This window comes from Oncorhynchus kisutch, linkage group LG24 (genome assembly GCF_002021735.2).
Source record: "Oncorhynchus kisutch isolate 150728-3 linkage group LG24, Okis_V2, whole genome shotgun sequence".
Taxonomy (NCBI): Eukaryota; Metazoa; Chordata; class Actinopteri; order Salmoniformes; family Salmonidae; genus Oncorhynchus; species Oncorhynchus kisutch.
Genome location: NC_034197.2, coordinates 26,785,345 through 26,804,006, shown reverse-complemented (window position 1 = coordinate 26,804,006; position 18,662 = coordinate 26,785,345). Strand labels below are relative to the sequence as shown.

At 44.4% G+C, this 18,662-nt stretch overlaps 1 protein-coding gene across 7 annotated transcripts in view; it reads left to right on the top strand.

Moving 5' to 3' along the window:
- LOC109869766 (IQ motif and SEC7 domain-containing protein 1) overlaps positions 1 to 18,662 on the top strand; it is a 220,219-nt gene that overhangs the window by 176,786 nt on the left and 24,771 nt on the right. For 6 of the 7 annotated variants that reach the window (XM_031803734.1, XM_031803739.1, XM_031803735.1 and 3 more), the window contains 6 exons: positions 12,200 to 12,452; positions 12,743 to 14,022; positions 14,532 to 14,693; positions 15,565 to 15,687; positions 16,820 to 16,986; positions 18,491 to 18,633. In XM_031803734.1, the coding sequence (XP_031659594.1) occupies positions 12,200 to 12,452; positions 12,743 to 14,022; positions 14,532 to 14,693; positions 15,565 to 15,687; positions 16,820 to 16,986; positions 18,491 to 18,633 (2,128 nt within the window). Of the gene's footprint in view, positions 1 to 10,456; positions 10,602 to 12,199; positions 12,453 to 12,742; positions 14,023 to 14,531; positions 14,694 to 15,564; positions 15,688 to 16,819; positions 16,987 to 18,490; positions 18,634 to 18,662 lie in introns of those variants that run through there. The other variant, XM_031803736.1, reaches the window with a different exon arrangement.

The following is an 18,662-nucleotide window of genomic DNA, read 5'->3' as shown; positions in this document are numbered from 1 at the left end:
GGAAGTATGCCTGGTGGTCATTGTACATTTGGAAGACCCATTTGCGACCAAGCTTTACCTTCCTGACTGATATCTTGAGATGTTGCTTCAATATATCCACATCATTTTCCATCCTCCTGATGCCATCTATTTTGTGAAGTGCACCAGTCCCTCCGGTAGAAAAGCACCCCCACAACATGATGCTGCCACCCCCGTGCTTTACGGTTGGGATGGTGTTCTTCGGCTTGCAAGCCTCCCCCTTTTTCCTCCAAACATAACAATGGTCATTTTGGCCGAAAAGTTCTATTTTTGTTTCATCAGACAAGAGGACATTTCTCCAAAAAGTACGATCTTTGTCCCCATGTACAGTTGCAAACCGTAATCTGGCTTTTTTATGGCGGTTTTGGAGCAGTGGCTTATTCCTTGCTGAGCGGCCTTTCAGGTTATGTCGACATAGGACTTGTTTTACTGTGGACATAGATACTTTTGTACCTGTTTCCTCCAGCATCTTCATAAGGTCCTTTGCTGTTGTTCTGGGATTGATTTTCACTTTTCGCACCAAAGTATGTTTGTCACGCCCTGACCTTAGAGAGCCTTTTTAAGTCTCTATTTGGTTTGGTCAGGGTGTGATTTGGGTGGGCATTCTATGTGTTGTATTTCTTTGTGTTTGGCTGAGTGTGGTTCCCAATCAGAGGCACCTGTCTATCGTTGTCTCTGATTGGAAATCATACTTAGGTAGCCTTTTTTCCCAACCTATGTTGTGGGATCTTGTCCTTGTATTGTTGCTGTTGAGCCCTACAAGGCTGTACATTTCGTTGGTTCTCTCTTTCTTGTTATCATTAAAGAATATGATTAACCTACCCCACGCTGCATCTTGGTCTAATTCCACCAACGACGAGCGTTACAACATTAATCTCTAGGAGACAGAACGTGCCTCCTTCCTGAGCGGTATGACGGCTGCGTGGTCCCATGGTGTTTATACTTGCATACTACAGTATATTGTTTGTACAGATGAACGTGGTACCTTCAGGCATTTGGAAATTGCTCTCAATGATGAACCAGACTTGTGGAGGTCTACATTTTTTTTCTGCGGTCTTGGCTGATTTCTATAGATTTTTCCCATGATGTCAAGCAAAGAGGCACTGAGTTTTGAAGGTAGGCCTTGAAATACATCCACATGTCAATTAGTCTATCAGAAGCTTCTAAAACCATGACATCATTTTCTGGAATTTTCCAAGCTGTTTGAAGGCACAGTCAACTTAGTGTATGTAAACTTCTGACCCACTGGAATTGTGATACAGTGAATTATAAGTGAAATAATATGTCTGCAAACATTTGTTGGAAATATTACTTGTATCATGCACAAAGTAGATGCCCTAACCGACTTGCCAAAACTATAGTTTGTTAATACATTTGTGGAGTGGTTGAAAAACAAGTTTTAATGACTCCAACCTAAGTGAATGTTAACTTCTGACTTCAACTGTATGTCATATGAGGCCCTGCTTTCCTCTCCTCCTCTCCCTTCTTTTCAGCCTGAAACATCTGCTTTCTAAAACACATCTTTTTCTTCGTTCTTTTTTTTCTGTTCTCTTCCTCTCATCATGAACGACTGACCTGACAGGGGGGGAGTGAGGGTGACCTTCAAGGAAAAGAACAGCAGGACGGCACGTTGAGTCTCTCTCTCTCTCTCCTTGCTCTTTCTCTCCTTACTTACACCATTTTGGTGGCTGAAGAGGGAGAATTAGAATCCGAGGGAGAGTGGGTTCTGTTGCGTGATGGATTGAGGTGGAGAATTAGAATCCGAGGGAGAGTGGGTGTTGTTGCGTGATGGATGGAGGTGGAGAATTAGAATCCGAGGGAGATGGATGGAGGTGGATTATTAGAATCCGAGGGAGATGGATGGAGGTGGAGTATTAGAATCCGAGGGAGATGGATGGAGGTGGAGTATTAGAATCCGAGGGAGATGGATGGAGGTGGAGTATTAGAATCCGAGGGAGATGGATGGAGGTGGAGTATTAGAATCCGAGGGAGATGGATGGAGGTGGAGTATTAGAATCCGAGGGAGATGGATGGAGGTGGAGTATTAGAATCCGAGGGAGGTGGATGGAGGTGGAGAATTAGAATCCGAGGGAGGTGGAGAATTAGAATCCGAGGGAGGTGGATGGAGGTGGAGAATTAGAATCCGAGGGAGGTGGATGGAGGTGGAGAATTAGAATCCGAGGGAGATGGATGGAGGTGGAGAATTAGAATCCGAGGGAGATGGATGGAGGTGGAGAATTAGAATCCGAGGGAGAGTGGGTGCTGTTGCGTGATGGATGGAGGTGGAGAAGTGAGGATAAGACTGTATGAGAGACTTCAGTATTCCATGGAAAGGGCCAGCGCAGTAAAGGAGAGGGAATTATGCACTGTAAAGCAACCATATCCACTACTGTCATACAGTGAAGAACAACCCAGAAAACTCTTACAGTAGCTTAAGAAAACCAGATTCTAAATCTCTGTAGCAAAGCTTATTTCTGACAGGACCAGTCTTTGTGAGAAGCGCATGCGACAATAGACAGAAAGAGATTCACTGTAGCACCGAAGGTTCAGGGCTTCATGAAGCTGTTTATTCAGTTCATCATAGTCTGTTATGCCAGAGAAACCACCAATTCCAATATTCCCCAGAAATGAAATTATGGACTATATCAACTACAATAAATCATTTGTATTGATGAAACCATGAAAATCGCAGGTCTGTCAAATTCATAGTAAAATAAAGGCATTGTTATAGCCGGTCTCTCTGGTAGTGCTGTGGCAGGATACTAGGTGCACCTGCCTCACACTTCGGGGACAAGTCCGTCGTCACACAGTTTGCCATGACAGATGGTCGGGAACACTTGTCCCCACGGCGATTATGCAACAAGTGTGATTTCACTCTGGGTGTGTTGGTGCTGCATGCAGGAAATAGGCCTCTGTGTGTACCTTAACACTAGCTAGCTGTCTGCAGGTCTAGACTGTCTAGATACAGTACACTGTGTGTATATCTAATGCCCAGAGGGAGGCGGTTAGCGTTAAATTAACTGTCAGGGTAATGTGACCCTCGGTGTCTCAGCCCAACAGAACAGAGAGTTAGACTTAATGTTATCCACTTAACCTGTCACAGGGATCTACTCTGATATAGTCCCCTGTTGAAGAATTGGTGTGTAAGAAAGCTGTGGATGGTGTGTAACTACGATTTATGTCTTAGAGTTTTGTCTTGCTATGACAACAATGAGTTATTAGAACTACATTTGATTCAGTTCAACTCAATACATTCAGATCAACTTAATACATTCAGATCAACTCAATACATTCAGATCAATTCAATACATTCAGATCAACTCAATACATTCAGATCAACTCAATACATTCAGATCAACTCAATACATTCAGATCAACTCAATACATTCAGATCAACTCAATACATTCAGATCAACTCAATACATTCAGATCAACTCAATACATTCAGATCAACTCAATGCATTCAAATCAATTCAATACATCCAGTTCAACACAAATACATTCAGATCAACTCAAGGTGTAGCCTATTTATCCCCAAGGGCCAATTTGAGCTGGGCTTAAAGTGTCAGTGCAGACACTAGAGGTCGACCGATTAATCGGAATGGCCGATTAATTAGGGCCGATTTCATAACAATCGGAAATCTGTATTTTTGGATGCCAATTTTTTTGTATTTTTTACATCTTTATTTAACTAGGCAAGTCAGTTAAGAACACATTCTTATTTTCAATGACGGCCTAGGAAAGGTGGGTTAACTGCCTTGTTCAGGGGTAGAACGACAGATTTTTACCTTGTCAGCTCGGGGATTCAATCTTGCAACCGTTAACTAGTCCAACACTCTAACCACCTGCCTCACGAGGAGCCTGCCTGTTACGCGAATGCAGTAGAAGCCAAGGTAAGTTTCTAGCTAGCCTTAAACTTATCTTATAAAAAACAATCAATCAATCATAATCACTAGTTATAACTACACATGGTTGATGATATTACTAGTTTATCTAGCGTGTCCTGCGTTGCATATAATCGATGCGGTCGGTGCGCATTCGCGAAAAAGGACTGTCGTTGCTCCAACGTGTACCTAACCATAAACATCAATGCCTTTCTTAAAATCAATACACAGAAGTATATATTTTTAAACCTGCATATTTAGCTAAAAGAAATCCAGGTTAGCAGGCAATATTAACCAGGTGAAATTGTGTCACTTCTCTTGCGTTCATTGCACGTAGAGTCAGGGTATATGCAACAGTTTGGGCCGCCTGGCTCTTTGCGAGCTAATTTAACATGATTTTACGTAATTATGACATAACATTGAAGGTTGTGCAATGTAACAGGAATATTTAGACTTATGGATGCCATCCGTTAGATAAAATACGGAACGGTTCCGTATTTCACTGAAAGAATAAACATTTTGTTTTCGAGATGATAGTTTACGGATTCGACCATATTAATGACCTAAGGCTCGTATTTCTGTGTGTTATGTTATAATTAAGTCTATGATTTGATAGAGCAGTCTGACTGAGCGATGGTAGGCTTCAGCAGGCTCGTAAGCATTCATTCAAACAGCACTTTCGTGCGTTTTGCCTGCAGCTCTTCGCAATGCTTCGCGCTGTTTATGACTTCAAGCCTATCAACTCCCAAGATTAAGCTGGTGTAACCGATGTGAAATGGCTAGCTAGTTAGCGGGGTGCACGCTAATAGCGTTTCAAACGTCACTCGCTCTGAGACTTGGAGTAGTTGTTCCCCTTGCTCTGAAAGTGCCACGGCTTTTGTGGAGCGATGGGTAACGCTGCTTCGAGGGAGGCTGTTGTCAATGTGTTCTTGGTTTGAGCCCAGGTAGGAGCGAGGAGAGGGATGGAAGCTATATTCTTATACTGGCAATACTAAAGTGCCTATAAGAATATCCAATAGTCAAAGGTATATGAAATACATTGTATAGAGAGAAATAGTCCTATAATTCCTATAATAACTACAACCTGAAACTTATTACCTGGGAATATTGAAGACTCATGTTTATTTGAGGCTAAATAGATTTTATTGATGTATTATATTTAAGTTGAAATAAGTGTTTAAGTGTAAACATTTTTAAATTGGCTGGACTTGGTTGGAGTTATTAAAACTAGTTTTTCAACCACTCCACAAATTTCTTGTTAACAAACTATAGTTTTGGCAAGTCGGTCAGGACATCTACTTTGTGCATGACACAAGTAATTTTTCCAACAATTTTTTACAGACAGTGAATTTTTGTGAAATAATCTATCACAATTCCAGTGGGTCAGACGTTTACATACACTAAGTTCACTGTGGCTTGGAAAATTCAAAAAAATGATGTCATGGCTTTAGAAGCATCTGATAGGCTAATTGACGTCATTTGAGTCAATTGGAGGTGTACCTGTGGATGTATTTCAAGACCTACCTTCAAACTCAGTGCCTCTTTGCTTGACATCATGGGAAAATCAAAAGAAATCAGCCAAGACCTCAGTTAAAACATTGTAGACCTCCACAAGTTGGTTTATCCTTGGGAGCAATTTCCAAATGCCTGAAGGTACCACGTTCATCTGTACAAACAATATAGTACGCAAGTATAAACACCATGGGACCACGCATCCGTCATACCGCTCAGGAAGGAGGCACGTTCTGTCTCCTAGAGATGAATGTACTTTGGTGCAAAAAGTGCAAATCAATCCCAGAACAACAGCGAAGGACCTTATGAAGATGCTGGAGGAAACAGGTACAAAAGTATCTATGTCCACAGTAAAACGAGTCCTATGTCGACATAACCTGAAAGGACACTCAGCAAGGAATAAGCCACTGCTCCAAAACAGCCATATAAAAGCCAGACTACGGTTTGCAACTGCACATGAGGACAAATATCGTACTTTTTGGGGAATTGTCCTCTGGTCTGATGAAACTAAAATAGAACTGTTTGGCCATAATGACAATCGTTATGTTGGGAGGGAAAAGGGAGAGGCTTGCAAGTCGAAGAACACCATCCCAACCGTGAAGAACGGGGATGGCAGCATCATGTTATGGGGGTGCTTTTCTGCAGGAGGGACTGGTGCACTTCACAAATAGATGGCATCATGAGGATGGAAAATGATGTGGATATATTGAAGCAACATCTCAAGACATCAGTCTTTAAATTGCGACCAAGTTAAAGCTTGGTCGCAAATGGGTCTTCCAAATGGACAATGACCCCAAGCATACTTCCAAAGTTGTGGCAAAATGGCTTAAGGACAACAAAGTCAAGGTATTGGAGTGGCCATCACAAAGCCCTGACCTCAATCCTATAGAACATTTGTGGGCAGAACTGAAAAAATGTGTGCGAGCAAGGAGACCTTACAAACCTGACTCAGTTACACCAGCTCTGTCAGGAGGAATGGGCCAAAATTCACCCAACTTATTGTGGAAGGCTACCCTGAAACGTTTGACCCAAGTTAAAGAATGTAAAGGCAATGCTGCCAAATACTAATTGAGTATGTAAACTTCTGACCCACTGGAAATGTGGTGAAATAAATAAAAGCTGAAATAAATCATTTTCTCTACTATTATTCTGACATTTCACATTCTTAAAATAATGTGGTGATCCTAACTGACCTAAGACAAAGAATTTTTACGAGGATTAAATGTCAAGAATTGTGAAACTGTGTTTAAATGTATTTGGGCTAAGGTGTATGTAAACTTCCGACTTCATCTGTAACTGTCACTTTAAATCTCACTGCAAAACCCTAGTTTTCTGCAGTACTTCACAAGAATTGCCGCTCTCTGTCTGTATTCAGCTAATTCCTCCATGTGCTAGGTGGCAGTCTGGCTGGCCGCTGTAGAGACACGTCAATCTACGTGTTTACAGAACTCACAGGCCACTGCTTGGTTGAGAGGCGGTTGAGTGTCTTAAACGAATACAAAAGGGCTTACAAGCACAATGTGTCTCTGAGAGAAGTTTTAAACCGATTGTGCTCCTTTGAAACCGAAATGTCATTAGCCGTTTTCTCTATGCCTTTCATGTGTTAACCCCTCTGACTCTTCAGCTTCCCCTCACACCAAGATGGCATAGCAGTCAGACGTCTTTTGTCCTCATCTTGTCGTGTCCTGTGTAAATATAAAGATATATATATATATATATATATACACAACTTTCTTCGCATACCTTTTTATATATATTTTTTCCATAAACTCATCTTCAAAACACTCTCCTGCAACCTGCCTCACCAATTTATATATATTTTTTAAAGAAAGTATTATTTACCTCAAATCTGTAATCCTACATAGAAGCTAACCAGAAGCTAACCAGAAGCTAGCCAGAAGCTAACCAGAAGCTAGCCTGAAGCTAACCAGAAGCTAGCCAGAAGCTAGTTAGCTTCTTTACTGGCTAATCGTTAGTATTCAGCTAACCACGATTTGTGGTCATCAGCTATCCTTTAGCTCGAAAATCTATCTCCAGTTTTGTACGGCGCGGCTCGGACCAGAACATACCGGACCTATATTTCTCTCCATGTCCCCGGATTTCAACCGCAAGCTCTGGACATTTATACCTGGATCTCGCAGCTAGCTAGCTGCTATCCGTGTGACTATCGGCTTACGTCGATTCCGGAGCAAACATAAATTATTCCGGAGCTAGCCAGCTGAAGAGTTCCATCAGCCAAACTGCTACAGACCTATATCTATCCTACCCTGCCTTCGAAAGGTCTTCGAAAGCCAAGTCAATAAACAGATTACCGACCATTTCAAATCTCACCATACCCTCTCTGCTATGCAATCTGGTTTCAGAGCTGGTCATGGGTGCACCTCAGCCAAGCTCAAGGTCCTAAACGATATCTTAACCGCCATCGATAAGAAACATTACTGTGCAGCCGTATTCATTGATCTGGCCAAGGCTTTCGACTCTGTCAATCACCACATCCTCATCGGCAGTCTCGACAGCCTTGGTTTCTCAAATGATTGCCTCGCCTGGTTCACCAACTACTTCTCTGATAGAGTTCAGTGTGTCAAATCGGAGGGTCTGCTGTCTGGATCTCTGGCAGTCTCTATGGGGGTGCCACAGGGTTCAATTCTTGGACCGACTCTCTTCTCTGTATACATCAATGATGTCGCTCTTGCTGCTGGTGAGTCTCTGATCCACCTCTACGCAGATGACACCATTCTGTATACTTCTGGCCCTTCTTTGGACACTGTTAACAACCCTCCAGGCAAGCTTCAATGCCATACAAATCTCCTTCCATGGCCTCCAATTACTCTTAAATACAAGTAAAACTAAATGTATGCTCTTCAACCGATCGCTGCCTGCACCTGCCCGCCTGTCCAACATCACTACTCTGGACTGCTCTGACTTAGAATACGTGGACAACTACAAATACCTAGGTGTCTGGTTAGACTGTAAACTCTCCTTCCAGACCCACATCAAACATCTCCAATCCAAAGTTAAATCTAGAATTGGCTTCCTATTTCACAATAAAGCATCATTCACTCATGCTGCCAAACATACCCTCGTAAATCTGACCATCCTCGACTTTGGCGATGTCATTTACAAAATAGCCTCCAATACCCTACTCAACAAATTGGATGCAGTCTATCACAGTTCCATCCGTTTTGTCACCAAAGCCCCATATACTACACACCACTGCGACCTGTACGCTCTCGTTGGCTGGCCCTCGCTTCATACTCGTCGCCAAACCCACTGGCTCCATGTCATCTACAAGACCCTGCTAGGTAAAGTCCCCCCTTATCTCAGCTCGCTGGTCACCATAGCATCACCCACCTGTAGCACGCGCTCCAGCAGGTATATCTCTCTGGTCACCCCCAAAACCAATTCTTTATTTGGCCGCCTCTCCTTCCAGTTCTCTGCTGCCAATGACTGGAACGAACTACAAAAATCTCTGAAACTGGAAACGCTTATCTCCCTCACTAGCTTTAAGCACGTGAAAACTACCTCTTTCCCTACTGTATTTATTTTATTTCTTTATTTATTTTGCTCCTTTGCACCCCATTATTTTTCATTCTACTTTGCACATTCTTCCACTGCAACTCTACCATTCCAGTGTTTTACTTGCTATATTGTATTTACTTTGCCACGATGGACTTTTTTTTGCCTTTACCTCCTTTATCTCACCTCATTTGCTCACATCGTATATAGACTTGTTTCTACTGTATTATTGACTGTATGTTTGTTTTACTCCATGTGTAACTGTGTAGTTGTATGTGTCGAACTGCTTTGCTTTATCTTGGCCAGGTCACAATTGTAAATGAGAACTTGTTCTCAACTTGCCTACCTGGTTAAATAAAGGTGAAAAAAAAGCTGTGGTGCATATCTTAGTAGTGGTAGTGCCCATTTAGAATTCAGAAGGCCCCTACATTTTAATCAGGCAGTTGGAGGGCTTACTATACCTTGACTGAGTGTCTTAACATGGTGTCAGTATGTGTTTGAGATGCAGAAGGGTGTGTTGTGAGTATTCTATACAGTCATCCCACTATAAGGCTGAAAATACCCTGTGGTCATGGTCAGGGGATTAACACGGGCTCTAGTCAGCTGTGACTGATATCTGTTTTTAGGTCAGATGATATAGGCAAACAACCTTGCTTGTTAATTTGGTACTTTGGGTGTGGTGTAAGATGGGTTAAATTCACTAATAGTCTTCATATCAAATTATATAAACACTAAGTAGTATCATAATTTCTGATTTTGCATGTAATGGAAAATGGAAACATCGTTGTTAAACTATGAAATCGTAACTAAAAGCGTTATTGGCTGTAGTTTTTATTATAGCTTTAAGATTCATTTCTATGTTTGTAGTGTACAACCGATAACGAACTCCCCTGGCCATAACTCAGTTGTTGGCAGCCTTCTTCCTGTATGATGGGGAAGTTGTTTAATGTAGCTAAGAATCCAGGGTTTGTCCGGTGTAAACTACAGATCGGGGCGGCAGGGTAGCCTAGTGGTTAGAGCGTTGGACTAGTAACCGGAAGGTTGTGAGATCAAACCCCAGAGCTGACAAGGTACAAATCTGTCGTTCTCCCCCTGAACAGGCAGTTAACCCACTGTTCCCAGGCCGTCATTGAAAATAAGAATGTGTTCTTAACTGACTTGCCTGGTTAAATAAAGGTAAAATAAAAATAAATAAAAAAAGATGAGGTCACTATTCAAACCCAAACAAAGGGAAAGTTCCCATGGAAAGAGTTAATGACAGGAGTTATATATGGAAGCCATACCCACTCACAAACACCCCTTCCATGTTGACTCATTGAATGGATTTCAATTTGAGACTTTTCGAATGATTAACATTTTTATATACAGTATTTACCTTGTCACTGTAAGCTCAAACTGGACTTTGGAATATTTACTGAGGCTCCTATCCGCCAAACATGATGTAACTGTCATTGCACACTGGTTGACCTTTGAACTGCATGGTGCAGACTTACTGTGGAGGGAGCTGCTCTGAGTGTGTTCATATATACAGTCATTAGTGTGAACTCTGGACTGCTGTTGGCAGTCAGACATGGTGGACAAGGTATGGAGGAAGAGTTGTCAGTTCATAGAGCACAGGAGGTCTCTGCGTGTGAAGCAGCAGTCTTCTCCAAATGTTGAACGTAAGAGTGAGTGAGTACCCTCTCCTGTTTAACGTCCTGCCGGGTTGAAGGGTTGCTTTCAAAGGTTGGATTGAAGGGTTTGCATGATGATTGCACTACTTGGTTCTTACTGTGTTATCACGCCAACAAATGTGCTGACTGTTGAACTTTTCATGGAGATTGGCTTGGTGACGTGTTACTCTCTCTGAATACTAGATAATGAATGGGGCTGTTACAGTCATATTTCAAATAGTAATCATGGCCGACCCACTTACATGCACTTTTAATCAGCGCACAGTGTTGAGAAGTTGATGTAGGCTGTGTCTAGAAATGGTAGTGTCAGCAGTTTTGAGAAATGACCCGTGTGAGTCGTGGTCTGGCTGAATGCTGCTCCACCACCATCTATGCACTATTGGCTCTGTAATTACGTTTTTAAACACACAGAAACATGGACTTCAGCCCACGCTGTTTTATTTGGCTGTTTTCATTTAGACATCAACAGCTTAGTTGGAATTCATGCTGTGAGGACTTGATTCATAGACATTTCCTGAACTTATTCCTCAGCAAAGGGGTGAAAGTCATGTACACACTCTACTCAGCAAATTGGATGCTGTCTATCACAGTGCCATCCGTTTTGTCACCAAAGCCCCATATACTCCCCACCACTGCGACCTGTATGCTCTCGTTGGCTGGCCCTCGCTTCATATTTGTCGCCAAACCCACTGGCTCCAGGTCATCTATAAGTCTTTGCTAGGTAAAGCCCCGCCTTATCTCAGCTCACTGGTCACCATAGCAGCACCCACCCGTAGCACGCGCTCCAGCAGGTATATTTCACTGGTCACCTCCAAAGCCAATTCCTACTTTGGCCGCCTTTCCTTCCAGTTCTCTGCTACCAATGACTGGAACGAATTGCAAAAATCACTGAAGTTGGAGACTCATATCTCCTTCACTAACTTTAAGCACTAGCTGTCAGAGCAGCTCACAGATCACATCTAACTACCTCATCCCCATACTGTTATTTTATGCATTTTGCTCCTTTGCACCCCAGTATCTCTACTTGCACATTCATCTTCTGCACATCTATCAATCCAGTGTTTAATTGCTAAATTGTAATTATTTCGCCTTTATGGCCTATTTATTGCCTCACCTTCCTTATCTCACCTCATTTGGACACACTGTATATAGACTTTTTCTATTGTGTTATTGACTGTATGTTTGTTTATTCCATGTGTAACTCTCTGTTGTTGTTTGTGTCGCACTGCTTTGCTTTATCTTGGCCAGGTCGCAGTTGTAAATGAGAAGTTGTTCTACCTGGTTAAATAAAGGTGAAATTTAAAAAATGAAAGAATGACAGTTCCAAATGAGTACTGAATGGTCAATGTTGGTGGTGGTTGTACTTTACTGTCCTGAATAGGTTCTAGAGGAGTAATGGATGAGATGACTACTTGATGAGTGTCCGTATGGTATGAGTACTGGGAGACCAGTGGATGGGCACAGGATATGAAAGCTTTGAATGACTGTTTCTCTGTATCACTGTAGTGTGGAGGCGGATGAAAACTTTGAGAAACTCTTTCTGTCTGTGTCATTGCAGTAGAGTAACTGTGTATCTCTGTGTGTCTGTTATTGCAGTGTGGAGGGGGATGCCCGGCCCAGTGAGAGCGACGGTGGAGCCAGCTACAGGGGCCCAGTGATCAGCCCAGACCGCTTCGAGGGCCCCCTCTACGGCCACGGAGTGCAGCCCGGCCCCCAGCGGCCTCCCCGCAGGCCCAAGCTCCAGCACTCCCAGTCCATCCTCCGCAAGCAGGCAGAGGAAGAGGCCATCAAACGCTCCCGCTCACACTCAGAGGGCTATGAGCTGTCGGCTGACCTCCAGGACAAACAGGTAGAGTACCCTGGCCCCAGTCTGATTATCTGCAGACACACTCATCAACATCTATACAGATGTCGTCACCTAATATCTCCCCTACTGAACGACTGTATCATTGACCACACTACACACACCCTAACTAAGCATTTACTACAGGTTCTCTGCTCATCCTGTACATTTGTATGACTATCAAATTATAGTAATTGTCCCTCCCTCGAGCTCAATTCAGTCCCACGTGTGTATGAGCATGGGTCCTCATTTGTGAAGGGCTGTTGTGTTATAATCATGATGTTATTATCCGTCAGGTGGAGATGCTGGAGCGTAAATATGGCGGACGCTTCATAACCCGGCATGCGGCCCGAACCATCCAAACAGCCTTCCGTCAGTACCAGATGAACAAAAACTTTGAACGTCTCAGGAGTTGTATGTCTGAGAACCGCATGTCCCGACGCATCGTCCTGTCCAATATGAGGATGCAGTTCTCCTTCGAGGGCCCTGAGAAAGTCCACAGCTCCTACTTTGAGGGGAAACAAGTGTCCCTGACAAATGACGGCACCCCCCTGGCCTTGGTACAGTCAGAGTGTGGAGACCTGGAGGTCCACCACCAGGCCAACATGGCATCACACCCGGCCTCCCAGAACCACCTAACGGATGCCATCACAGAGCTGGAGGACGCCTTCTCCAGGCAGGTCAAGTCTCTGGCTGAGTCCATCGACGACGCCTTGAACTGCCGCAGCCTGCAGGGCGATGAGGGTCATGACCCAGAGGCCTTGGGCTGCCCCGAGGTGGAGAGGGAGGTGGCCTATCAGGTGAAGCCTCACCGCGGGGCGACGGGACGCAAGCGAGAGGACATGATGGCATCCTACAGCGATGTGACTCTGTTTATTGACGAGGAGGAACTGTCTCCCTCCATGGGGCTGTCGCGGGGGTCTGGTGACCAGCCCTCCAGCATTGAGTCAGACCTCCGCCTGCGCTCGGCCAACTCCTCCCAGGATTACTGGCCACTGGACCCCAAGGATGAGGAGCATGACACGGACACCAGCTGCCGCAGCACTCCCTCCCTGGAGTGCCAGGAACAGAGGCTCCACCTCCCCCTGCTGACCATCGAGCCGCCCAGCGATAGCTCTGCCGAACACAGCGACCGCTCTGACCGCAGCTCCATCAAACGTCCACCTGTCTACGAGTCTCACGGGGGAGGGCACATCGTGGCATCCTCCCAGGCCAGCCCCAAACACATCTCTCATGGCCTGCCCCCACGAGGGCCCTCCCGGGACGACGAGGCACCCCTCCGCCACCGCCACAGGGCGCTGGAGAGCCACCTAGCCATCAATGGCTCGGCCAACCGGCAGAGCAAGTCTGAGTCTGACTTTTCGGATGGGGACAACGACAGCATCAACAGCACGTCTAACTCCAACGACACCATCAACTGCAGCTCTGAGTCGTCGTCCCGGGACAGCCTGAGGGAACAGACACTCAGCAAGCAGACGTACCACAAAGAGACACGCAACAGCTGGGACTCACCGGTCTTCAGCAACGATGTGATCCGCAAGAGGCACTATCGCATCGGCCTGAACCTCTTCAACAAGTAGGTGCTCGGCTCTGACAAAGTGCTGACGTGGCTGACCACTGATTGGTGTCATGAGCTGGGGTCAATGAGCTGTTGATGTTGTAGAGTGGTCCTGGTAGTTGAACCGAGGTGACCTACCTACAGTAATCACGGTTGTATGAGTGCCACACAATATAAGTTTAATTCATGTTGAGGATAAGAGGATCTATTAAAATGGAAAAATTTAAAATGCATTTGTGTAAGATAGGCCTATAGGCTAAGTCATATATTTGGGCATTTGTGTCATCTCTTTGCATATTTATATGTCTACTTATTCAACTTATTTTACAGTCCATCTGTTTATCCTCTACTACATACAGCCGGACAGTGTCGCTCCATTTTCTGTGCCTTGGTTAAATATGATTAACCACCGTTTTCTTGCTGAGGACACTTCCTTTCAGTCAGAATCAAACACCACACTTGGCTCTGTAAAATGATTGGATAGGCCGCATAAGGACACACCTGGTTATATATGTGTGTCTCTGCAGGAAGCCAGAAAAGGGTGTCCAGTACCTTACTGAGAGAGGGTTCGTCCCAGACACGCCTGTGGGTGTGGCTCACTTCCTGCTTCAGAGAAAGGGCCTGAGCAGGCAGATGATTGGAGAGTTCCTGGGCAACCGGCAGAAACAGTTCAACAGAGACGTCCTGGAGTGAGTACTGTTAATTGGTCATTTTTAAAGGCCAGGTCATGTGACCTGACCAGGAACATCTCTGGACACTCTTTATAGTCTATCAATCCACCATGGAGTGGGAGGTCACAGGGGAATAACCCTGTTATTCCAGTGCCTTGCACAGAGAGCGTTATACTGTAGGACAGGCCAGAACAATAGATGAACTGTACAGAGTTCAGCAAACTATCCTCCATCTTCACACTCACTGGTCCAAACGTTTCTCCTAACTGAGAGGTTATAGCCTTGGAACAGTTGGCACTAACATTGTGGCCATTAAAATTCAACATATTAAACAAAGATGGCTGATTTGTACTGCAGGGTTGAGGAAGCTAGCAAGCAAGCATTTCACCACACGTTTTATACCTGCTGTGAACGTGACGAACACATTTTATTTGATTAGATTTTTTATTTCAACTTTGTATATCTGTGGCTTTGGGCCAGCCTGGTAGAATGTCCACACTCTGCTGCTCAGGGACAGAGAGAGGGAGGGAGGGACAGGCTGGACTCATTAACATGCTACAGGCAATAGAGATGACTGACTGTGTCAATAGGACTAGAAAACCCCCAAAGTCACCCTATCTCAAACACACAGATCTCCACATTTAAGAACAATCTGGTGCTCCTCACACTTGGCCTCTCAAATGTGTTTTGTGTCATTATCAAATGACTATTAGGGAGTTACCTGTCAGATTTAGACAAATCTTGAACTGCTGTGCACAGAATGCCCCTGTGATCTGTTTTTTTAAATCTGGGAAGTAAATGAGATACTAGACAAATCATTGATCAACGATATATTTTTGGGTTAGTGAATTAATTGTTGGTTGTGTGGTTGGTTGGTTGTGTGTTCCAGCTGTGTGGTAGATGAGATGGATTTCTCGTCGATGGAGCTGGACGAGGCACTGAGGAAGTTCCAGAATCACATCCGGGTCCAGGGAGAGGCCCAGAAGGTGGAGCGCCTGATTGAAGCCTACAGGTGAGACAACAGAGGAGAGTACATAGGTTAAGGATGTACTGGAATAAAGATACATACCGGTGAGAGAAGCATATACTGAAGGGGTTTGGCCAAGAGGGGTACACAGATCTGTTTTAGCATTACTGTAATGGCTAGAGTACTGCACAATATTTTTGGAAAATATGTCACGAGAGAGATGTTATTATTTGCCAGTTTGTATTACATTTTCAAATAGAGTTGCGCTGACGTTGACCAAAGTCATGGAAATGCAAGTCACTGATAGCTTTGCTCACAACACCATGTTGGCTAAAGGACTGGTACACACACGATACTGCAATATGATGGCATGGTACACACACGATACTGCAATATGATGGCATGGTACACACACCATGCTGCAAAATGATGGCATGGAACACACACCATGCTGAAATATGATGGCATGGTACACACACGATACTGCAATATGATGGCATGGTACACACACCATGCTGCAAAATGATGGCATGGAACACACACCATGCTGCAATATGATGGCATGGTACACACACGATACTGCAATATGATGGCATGGTACACACACGATACTGCAATATGATGGCATGGAACACACACCATGCTGCAATATGATGGCATGGTACACACACGATACTGCAATATGATGGCATGGTACACACACGATACTGCAATATGATGACATGGTACACACACGATACTGCAATATGATGACATGGTACACACACTATACTGCAATATGATGGCATGGTACACACACGATACTGCAATATGATGGCATGGTACACACACGATACTGCAATATGATGGCATGGTACACACACCATACTGCAATATGATGGCATGGTACACACACGATACTGCAATATGATGGCATGGTACACACACGATACTGCAATATGATGGCATGGTACACACACCATGGTGACAGTTATTGACCATCCTCTGATGCATTGTATCCTGGCCTGAACACGTTTTCACCAGCAAGTCAACAAGACAAATGTCCACATTGTGTGGACTATAAGGCTTTTAACATTCTGCTGCATTCTATGATGGCTCTCTATATCAAACGTCTCCATAACTCTTTCAATCTCTGACATGTGATGTCTTCTCTCTTTCCTGTTTGTCTGTGTTCCAGTCAGCGCTACTGTATCTGTAACCCCACGGTGGTGCGCCAGTTCCGGAACCCTGACACCATCTTCATCCTGGCTTTCGCCATCATCCTCCTCAACACGGATATGTACAGCCCCAACGTCAAGCCAGAGAGGAAGATGAAGCTGGAGGACTTCGTTAAGAATCTCAGAGGTGAGAGAGAAGGGGAAATGTCAGGGTTTCTAAAGTCAAAACTGAGACTTTGTCCTCTATATACTTTACTACTCATAAAGTGAGTGCGGGACATTCACAAAACGATTGCTTCACCCTTTCAACAATGCATATTGAATAAAAACCACTAGAGCATGTTCCACTATCATGTATCTGTAGAAAATAAGAAAACACACATCCAGGTCAACATAATCACGTTCCCAGACACTTCCGCCCAAATGCACAAAGAGTCTGGTGGACCAACGTGCCAAACTTGGCCTTCGTTAGCCATTACAGAAAGACCGGGAGAAACTCCTGGCACATAGGCATTGCCTTAATCGGCATAACCTACCAACCAATCATCTCCCACAATACCTTCCTCCTAACCCTCCCCTGTACGCTATAATATCTCATGAACAGAGCCACGCCTCGTAGTTGTGTGATTCGCCAAAATGTTATGACAAATACTAGAATTCTAAGGTCACTCCCAGTAAGGCCAACTTTGAATCGTTGATGTACCAGGCTTATATGCACTGTGCATAATAGCCTGGGGACGAGGTTAAGCACAGCATGAATGTAGCAAGGCAGAGAATGATCAATCACAACTGGAACTGGCTCCACTGTCCACAGACAGAATGTCACTACTCTGACACGTGTCACGACAATACTGTTTATTTGTGCTACGTAATCAGCATTTCAATCACAAATGCAACTATTTCATGACACACAGATGAAAATAATATATTTTTCACCGGTAGGGTGACAGCAGCATGTCGACTATCTGAAGAAATGACATTTCACTGTCTGTCAGCCTTCTGGAAGTTGACAAAGCAGGCTGTGACTGAGTCGGGGCTGTTTAAGGTGTTGGTGTTATAAAAGAGTGATAAATGTGAATTGTGAAGAAATGTGTTACAACTGATTACTTGCTCCTTCACACAATCACATTAGCATAACCACATTAGCATAACCACATTAGCATAACCACATTAGCACAATCACATTAGCTTTTCTTATTATTGGGTGAGCAGTGTGATAGAAGCACATTAAACTATTTGTCTTATTATGCCATTTGAGATTTTATTTGAGAAATAAAGCGTGGTGGGATAATTCATAATCTATCGTGATGAGTGTCAGTAATGGCAAAACAACCATAAGTAATTGGTTAAGAGGGATTCATAATCTCACTCTACTTTCCCCTCTCAATGACAAGAACAAAGTGTGTGCATGAAGTTGCGTGTGTGTGGGCCTGTGTCCATGCGTGGTGCGCCTGTGTCCATGCGTGGTGCGCCTGTGTCCATGCGTGGTGCGCCTGTGTCCATGCGTGGTGCGCCTGTGTCCATGCGTGGTGCGCCTGTGTCCATGCGTGGTGCGCCTGTGTCCATGCGTGGTGCGCCTGTGTCCATGCGTGGTGCGCCTGGGTCCATGCTTGGTGCGCCTGGGTCCATGCGTGTGTTTGACTTTGTCTCTGAGTGAGAGTGTGTGTAACCATTGTCTGCTCTCCTCCCAGGGGTGGACGATGGGGAGGACATCCCCAGGGAAACTCTGGTAGGAATCTATGAGAGGATCAGGAAAAGGGAGCTGAAGACCAACGAGGACCATGTGTCTCAAGTCCAGAAGGTGGAGAAACTCATAGTGGGCAACAAAAAACCGGTGAGGAACTTAAAACCTTTCTTCTACAG